The 9,115-nt window shown below is 41.3% G+C and overlaps 1 protein-coding gene across 1 annotated transcript in view; it reads right to left on the bottom strand.

Moving 5' to 3' along the window:
- WDR47 (WD repeat domain 47) overlaps nucleotides 1-9,115 on the bottom strand; it is a 373,430-nt gene that overhangs the window by 117,692 nt on the left and 246,623 nt on the right. The window contains exon 9 of the mRNA XM_086953906.1: nucleotides 4,885-4,960. Within this exon, the coding sequence (XP_086810032.1) occupies nucleotides 4,885-4,960 (76 nt within the window). The remainder of the gene's footprint in view (nucleotides 1-4,884; nucleotides 4,961-9,115) is intronic.

Genomic DNA, 9,115 nt, shown 5'->3' with positions numbered 1-9,115 from the left:
GCAACCCAAACAAGAAATATTCTTTTGGTAACTATACCATGATTCGGCACATGACAAGAAAGCATCCAAACAACTACTCTCGTGCAGAGTTCCGGGAACTGGCCAGTAACCTCCCCCAGTCATCAAGGACCCCCTCCCAAAGAAACCAACCCACTTCCTCGCAACCAGAAACATCTGAGGTGATGCCTTGCATTCAGCCGAGATTTGCTGATTTTAAAATTACTTGTACTGCTTGTGGCAAGCTTATCTCCTATGGGGAACAAAGTGTTAAGCTCATCGTCCTTGCAGGTGATAATCACAAGTGCCCCAAAAAGAAATAATTTTTTGGGTTTTTTGTTTTTTTGCTCCAGTTGAGCCAGTTTCAATTCCCTTTTTTTGTTTCTCCCCCTAAAAAATACAAAAAAATATATAAAACTGTTTTGAAAAGCCAAAAAAAGTTCAAAAAGTTCCAAAAACACAAAAAAAATATAAAACAACAAAAAGAAGAGAAAAAAAAGTTCTTTTTAGAACTACCTCCAATTTCTAAATAAAAACTTCATTTTTTTAAAAACTCTCATCTTTTTCCCTCATTTTACGCTCCCCGGTGCGCTACCTGGTGCGCGCACCGTGCGCTTCCCCCGCGCAAAACGAAAAAAAAAAAAATATTTTAAATGCCCCGCGGGGCCCTTTTATAGCCCCCACATCAAACCTAGGGGGTCAAAGGGGTCTATCCCTGACGCCTTATGGTCAGTTCCCACTTTGTTTTAGCCACCTCTTATGTCTCGATTTTACCGAGACACAAGATGGCGACCGCTCTGGACTGTTTGGAATGTTTACAGACACCCGAGAGCCAATCAGCTTTCCATGCGCACCTCGCGTCACGCACCCGGAGCGCTCCCTGGTGCGCGCGCCGGTGCGCTGCTATAGATATATATATTTTTTTGAACCTAAATTACTCAAAATCCACTGGAGCACATATCTTGAGACATAGCAAAGGCACATCGGGCTACCAGTCCCTACAATTTTGCCAAGTTTGGTGTAAATCCATTCAGCCGTTCGGGCTAAAAGTGAAATCGACCGCCCTATGGAAATTAACATGGGGAAAACGCGTTTTGGGACCCCCCTTTTATCTCGGCCCCCGCTTATTGTATCCCCCCCAAACTTTCAGGGAAGGACCGGAGCTCGACGAGGCCATTTTCATGAAATTTTCAGGCAGATTCGTCAACCGGTGCCAAAGTTATTCCAAATAGAATTTTGAGATTTAACATTGAAAAAAATCCTAACTATAACTACCTACTGGCGACCGCCAGTAGGTAATATATATATATATACATACATACATATATATATATATACATATATATACATACATATATATACACATACATATACATACACATACATATACACACACATATATATACACACACATATATATACACACACATATATATACACATACATATATATACACATACATATATATACACATACATATATATACACATACATATATATACACATACATATATATATATATATATTTTTTTTTTTGAAACAAAGGAGGCGGCACAATCAGGAATCGATTTAAAGCCTTATTTATTACAAGACTTCACCCCACCAACGCGTTTCGGCCTCACTCGGCCTTGCTCACGGTTGAGCAAGGCCGAGTGAGGCCGAAACACGTTGGTGGGGTGAAGTCTTGTAATAAATAAGGCTTTAAATCGATTCCTGATTGTGCCGCCTCCTTTGTTTCAAAAAATTACCTGGGTCAGGATCCGACCCCTGGGCAGAGCACACACTGCAGAGCGCGCCCACATAGCTATTGGATCTCTTTGGATGTTGATATATATATATATATATATATATACATATACATACATACATATACATACATACATACATACATACATACATACATATATATATATATATATATAGGCTAGGCTTGAAACCAAGCTTTATAGGAAGCCCACAGCGGGCAATACCATTTTGCATGCGGGAAGTCATTACCCCCCGCATTTGATTAGAAGCATCCCCTATGGGGAGATGCTTAGAATCCGTAGGGTGTGTAGTACGGACTCCCACTGCAAAACTGCGCAAGCAGCCAGTAAACAAAGGTTCCTTGCCCGCGGATATGGTGAGCAACTAATTGATACAGCTATTAGAAAAGCTAATGCCCTATCAGGCACTCAAGCACTGACCCACAGGAAAGCACTAAAAAACACCGATGCTAGCACTGAGCAGCCTATCAGGCTCATTTGGACCTACAGTAGCCAGCACGGGGCACTTAGAAAGATCGTCAACCAATACTGGAACCTGATTAAATTGGATCCAGTTATTGGTGAACACATGCCTAACAAACCAGCCATTACTTACAGGAAGGCGTTCTCTCTACAGGATGCATTAGTTAAATCTAGCCCTGAGATAATACCCCCAAAAAATTGGCTAGCTGCCAGTCGGGGGTTTAGGAAGTGTTCCAGCTGTAAAGCTTGCTCTCAGGGGCTCAATAAAACTGAGTTCCTTACAGCATTCTCTGCGGTGCCCCGAAAAATCAATAAGCAACTCACGTGCAAGTCGGAGTATGTGGTGTATGTGCTGGAGTGCCCCTGTGGCCTGCAATATATTGGTAGTACCAAATTGCAGGTCCACAAAAGGGTACTCCAGCATATTAGAGCAATTAACACCAATGACGCCACCTACCCTGTCGCACGACACTTTAAGGAGTTCCATGGTAACAACAGTAGTCTCCTTAAATATTATGCTATTGACTCAGTAGGTCCGTTGAGGAGAGGTGGCAACCGGGATGGGATCTTAAGGGCGCTTGAGACCAGATATATCCTGGAGATGGACAGCAAGAGTCCGAATGGCCTCAATTCCACGGAGGATTTTTACACTTGTTTGTAGGAAACTTAACACCTGAAATCCTCTTGCTGTACCGTTACCACTTCCTCGCCTATATGGTGCTGGCAATCTGAAGTAAAGTTACCTGACTTGGCCATCAATGTTCGGTTTTTTCGGCAATCTACTATGACTATACAAGGTAAAAAATACTAGGTCATAAGAATATTGTCGATTTAAATGTCTGCTGTGTTCCTCAGAAGCTTCATGTAACCAATTTTAAGCTTATTTTTTGAAAAAATGAAAAAAAGATTCATATTGTTTTCTAACTGCACTTGTTTATTTAGCATATTCAACAGCGATGGTTTTGTGGTTTGATCACGTATAAACATCTAATATTGAAAAGGTATGGGGAGGTGCTAAAATACACGCATAATTGTGCCCTGTATATCCGACTATGATACTACTACATTGCATCTAAGTAGTTAGATGGCAGTAGTTGGAAGGTTGCGTTATGTATATAGATGTAAATATATGAAATTTGGTGTATATATTTTATATACGAGGGACCGTTTGGTATATTGTGCATTGATTTATTGTTGCATCTTAGGCATTTATGCCGTTAGCCTCATGACATGTAATTCCAATGAAATTTTGATTGAGGGTTTTCTCTTTGCACACTTTGTAAATATATGAACTTTCTAATGAATTTTGTACACACCGTGCGTGCCCATGGATTAATTCAAATAACCCAGTCGAATTGTCAGATAGCACAAATGTATTCATACAGTTATCAATGTGAAGGGCAATTGCGTCAATACACATGGTTCCCCGCCCCTGCAATTGCAAACAAATCAGCTTTCAATGCAGTTAAACACTCCCACTGCTTCAAATCTAGCCAATCAAATGTATCCGTCGCTGTAGTATGAGCACTTTAAATTTCTTGCAACTCTCTCAGTGCGCCATGTGACCAAGGCCTCTGTGTAGGCCGAAACGTTATGCTGCCGTGGTGTGCTGAAGAATAAAGAAACTCACCTGCACTCTGGGTCTTCCGTGTTTTTTCCTGTTTGATGGTCAAGAATCTGAGCCTATCGCAGAAAAAGCGCAGAGCGGAAATATATATATATATATATATATATATATATATATATATATATATATATATATATATATATATATATATATATATTCGGTAAGCACAGACGTCCAAATTCAAATCAGAATCTTGAAAGACGAGGCAGGACCCATGGATAGTGCAGATTTTCAATTTATTGCAAGACCCGACACCAGTCCGACATGACGCGTTTCGGCTTCTCCAAGCATTGATCACATGACATATATATATGAAATAGCTAAACCTTTCTGTAGGTTAGACCTAAAAATAGGCCAAAACAAAAACGTAAAAGGACAAAATAAAATTCACAATACAGATAGTACATGAAAATCTATCATACTGGCAATATCAATCTGAATATTCCAACATATATTCCAACACTCACCAAATGCTCTGAACAGAGGATACCTGGACCCACAATCCAGCGGCGTAACACCCATACATAAGCCTATACTAAGACCTTCTGATATTGACCAGATTTGTTATGGTATGATTGCCAATTATATTTCAAATGTTGATTGACCTACGCCACAAAAATGTTTTGACACCCAATTTATTTGAAACTGCAAGGCCCTATGGTGCATAATATAATATAGAATGTTTGAAGATAGAAATCAATAAATAAAGAAAATTTTAAAAAATCCAAATGCAAAAAGATATTCAGAACTTTGTTTTCAAAATCAAAAAAATCGAATGGGATCAGGGCGCTTTTCTCCATTTAACAGTCTACAGCAATTTCGGATTGGAACTGTGTTTTCTGATCCAAATAAACATTATGAATTTAGAGTGGATGAGTAAAATCACAAAAATGCTCGCTCAAAAAATCTCATACATTATTTGTCAGGGATCTTGATGGCAAATGTGTATCGAGAATAGGAGCTCGCTCAAAGAGATGACTGGAAAAGCAATGTACTTGTTAATATAAAACATCAATGCATATAAAGTGGTACCTCTCCAACATTATTTCTAGTTCCAATTCCAGAAGAATCTTCCAAACGGGGTTGATTAGAACGTTCTTTTCCACTGCTAATACAAAACAGATGAAACTTAGTTAGAATTTTGGGGCCACAATTAATGCTAAACAGCATGCAATATCACATTGGAAAGATTAGCCCCGTTTTAAGACCCTCATACTAAGGACTGTGCAAACTGCAGCCGGCAAATGCCAATATTGCAGAGTACGATAGTTTCTGGTGTGCAATTTGGAACTTTGCCAAATTTAAATAACAGAATTGTTGATACCATGTTAATGTGCCGTTTTACCCAGATGTGCAAACTTCGTGCATTTTGCTAACACAATTTTGTCAGGATTCATCTGGGAAAATCGTGCTGGCAAAACCCCGGCCTTTGAATCTCGATTCAAGAATAAATTCCTATTTGTGCGTGAGTCAGAATTCATGCACCCATCAGAATGAGAGCGCTTCATGCCTAGAAGCCAAATGACACGTGTTAGCGTACGTAATTAAAGTTTGCAGATGCTCACTTAGGTAAAACAACCGATCAGACTGCCATTGTAATCTTCTTAGTATAGCTCAAGAGCTTCATCCAAATTGCAGGATTATTTTAGCATTAGGACAGGACTAGCACTCACTATGAATGTAACCACAGAAGGCTGCATGCTATTAAGTTGAACAGAGCCAAAGACAATTCATTGTTGGAAGTGTTCATTTATTGAGAACTTGAAAAGAACAGCCACTCTACACTATAAAATGTCCTTAGAAACAACTACAAGGCTAACAATATTTCAATCAATCTGTATGTGTACTGTCACCCCTGGAAGTATCTGGATGGCAGGGTGCAAGATCTGTGTTGAAAAGACAGGTCGAGCGAAGGACCGAGCAGAGAAAAGGCAAAACAGAGTAAAAAAGCTAGCAAGCAGAAAAGGCCAAATATAGGGCAGAAAAAAACAAGCAGAAAAAGCAAAACAGAGGGCAGAAACATGAGCAGAAATGCAAAACTGAGCAGAAGAGGGCACAGCAGAGGGCACAAAAACGTGCAGAGAAGGGAAGACAGAAGGCAGAACAATGAGAAGAAAAATTTAAAACAAAGGTCAGAAAAGCAAAAGCTGAGTAAGAAACGAGCATAACAGGCACAAACAGAGGGCAGCAGGTAGACCGGCAGCAGAGTGGGTGCAGGCAAGCTTAACAGAAAAACTGTCGCAGGGGTAGCCGGAACGAGCTAACATTGCAGCAGAATGTAAGTAAAGGCCCTGTGTTTGGATTCATCTTTAAGCATTAAAACAGCTGTGGAATCGTCCTAATTAAAAACATTGTTTTGCTACAAACTGCTTTTCAATGCATTGCCTGAACAAACTATGTTGAGCCAATTCCTTCACACTGTGCATCGCACCTCTTTCTTGTTTGTTTCCCAATTCTCACCATCTCACTTTCTTGTGCCCTGTCTTCACTCTAGCATTACTGACTGACTGAGCCTGGTTACCAACAGATCAGTATACCAGATCCTCCTCACCTAGCGTGGAGTGGTCAGAACAAGCTGCGTGCATCCCCTTCTGCAGGACTCTGGAAAGAAGTGAGCTTGGCAGAAATGCATACAGCAGTGGCTGAACCAGATTACCTAAAGAAGGTGCCCAAGGAACCAGTCAGAGGGAAACGTATGACACAAACCAGAGGACACTTCCTGCTCTGGGCCATGGAGAAAAGAGTCACATATGTAAACCCCAATCTGGAGAAGATCACCCAAGTCTTGTTGGGGTGCAGCTCAAACTCAAGAAAGACTGCCGACAGTGCATCCGCAATCACATTGAGGGAGCCTGCTACATAAGCCAATACTGGGAAGATGCCCCAAAAGTGCGTCCACCTCCAAAAACGAATTGCTTCCCAACACAGTTAGCGACCTCACACCACCTCTTCTGTTGATCTTTTGGATGGTTTTGGTGTGTTGTGATAGAATCTGAATGGCCTCTCTGATATTGATGGAAGAAATACATTCATAGGAAGGCGAACCACTTAGAGTTTCAACACATTTATGTGCAGGCACTGCTCAGACACCGACCACATGTCCCGCCACGATATTGTCTAGATGAGCCCTCCAACAAGGAAGCCTTTATGACCACAAATACCTGAATCCGTAGAGGGCTGAAAAGTCAACCCTACAGAGGAAGTCTATCCACCAGTGCAGATCCTGATGCAGCAAATGAAAATTCTGCACCTGATCTGAGAGCCTTCCTTGATGCTGTAGCCACTGCCTCTTCTGACACTAAGGAAGGACTCTCATCTGCCACATTGGGAAACAGCAGAAGGATGCACAAGGACAAGAGGCCTAGCAGACGCAAGACCCGTAGGTCCTGGCTGAAGCTCGAGTCAGACACCTCTGAAACTTTCCCCAAATATCCACAATTCTCTGAGGAGGAAAGACTGTCATGATGACTGTGCCTTTACTAACTAAAAATCCAAGAATAGAAATGCATGAGCTCAAGACATCCCCAGTGAAAAAGCTAGGACTGCCAGGACCTTCCTAAAGACGCCTGATGCTGTTGTCAGTTTGAACACGGGAACTACAAACTTATAATCGTGGACCCCCCACCATTAACTTCAAGCAGCGCTAGTGGGTGGAACAATTGGAAGATGAAAATAAGTATGCTGAAGGTCCAGAGACACTAACCAATTTCCTGAGTTCAAGGCCGACAGGAGCATCAAAGATAGCAGCGTGATCTTGCCCTGTCACATGAACAGTCAACCTGAGTGCGAGGACATGCGAGTGTGGAGGGAATCAGCTGGGTTTAGAGGCAGTAGAGTGCGCAGAGGATAGTGGGGAATAGATCAGCTGATACTGCAATTTCCAGATCCTTCTGGAACTTCCTATCTGTGAAACAGTCAGGAGGGCATTTGGGTTCTGCTTAGAAGAAGTATGAATAGCCAGACTCTCTGTTGAGAAATGGGAAGATAAAAAGTGCAAATCAACTGAAACAGGCCTATGCCAGGCAATCTGTCAGTGGACTGCTGCCCTGAAAAGGGTTTTTACACTGCAGTCATTATTGTATGCAGCAGAGCCTCACTTGAACAGAAGCAAAGACTTTGAAGAACATGTGGAGGATTGCAAGATTTCTGTCAGAATGTTAGACCGCATGTCAAATTCTGACACTCTAGTCTGGATATCATTTGTTACTTCAAAATAAGTGCGTGGCTTAAATAGCCAGTCCCCAAACACCTGAAATGAACGCATACAATAGCAACAATATTCAGCTGAATATGTTAACAAACATGTAAACAGGTCTTCCTTGTACAGCAAAGGGTGACCGTCAATGCGTCCATTCTGCAGGACCCCATATATTCAGTAAGGTGCGACCTTACGTATTTACTCACAACAGCAAGAAAAAACAAGTTACTTACCTTACACTGTGGTTCTCCAGTATTGATATCTTTCATAGATTCACATACTTGAATCTTCCCAGTCATCATGGTGGAAGTCCCACAGTAACAGTAATTACTGCTAAAGCATTAGCATTAAGAATCACATTGAAAACAACAGACATTTTTAGCGAATTCATATTGTTTCTAAACATCGAAACTTCAACCAATCATAGTAGAGATGCTGAAGCACCTGCAGAGCCACTGTACCTCAAATTTCAAGCACAAGTATTAAAAAGGAAAAATAGGTATTACAGGTGTGAGCGTTGACAGGGAGGAGGGAGGGTCGCATGTGTTTCTTTGAAAGATACCAATACTGGGGAACCACAATGCACAGATAAGTGAAGCTTTTTTTAACCATTATTGTAGCTTTCATAGGTTCACATACTTGAATCAGACTTGTAAGCGTTATCCAGTAAATGATGGAGGTGGGTAAGGCAAACCATCCCACCATGATAAAAATAATATAGCAAGATTAGCCTGAATTTAACATAAAGACCTAAAAAATACTGCTTGACGAAACCACAAAAAAGTTAAAAGATAATCAAAATTGCCATACCATAAAAAAATAGGCACCACACCCTTTCCAACTGCCACATCTGCTCTTTTCAGGGAATCCACGCAGCAGTGCTTCTTGAAGGTGTGGGCACTAATCCACGTTGCCGCTCTGCAGATGTCAGGCAAGAACACTCATGCCAACAAGGCTGAAAAAGCAGCGACTTTTCAAGTAGAATGTGCCTTCACCTTCGCAGATAGTGGTCTTTTTGCCTTCTCATGGCAGAAAGCGATAGTCAAAGACACCCAACAATGAGGC

This window comes from Lissotriton vulgaris, chromosome 1_1 (assembly GCF_964263255.1).
Source record: "Lissotriton vulgaris chromosome 1_1, aLisVul1.2, whole genome shotgun sequence".
Taxonomy (NCBI): domain Eukaryota; kingdom Metazoa; phylum Chordata; class Amphibia; order Caudata; family Salamandridae; genus Lissotriton; species Lissotriton vulgaris.
Note: the sequence above shows the minus strand (reverse complement) of the source record. Positions and strands in the feature narration are given on the sequence as shown.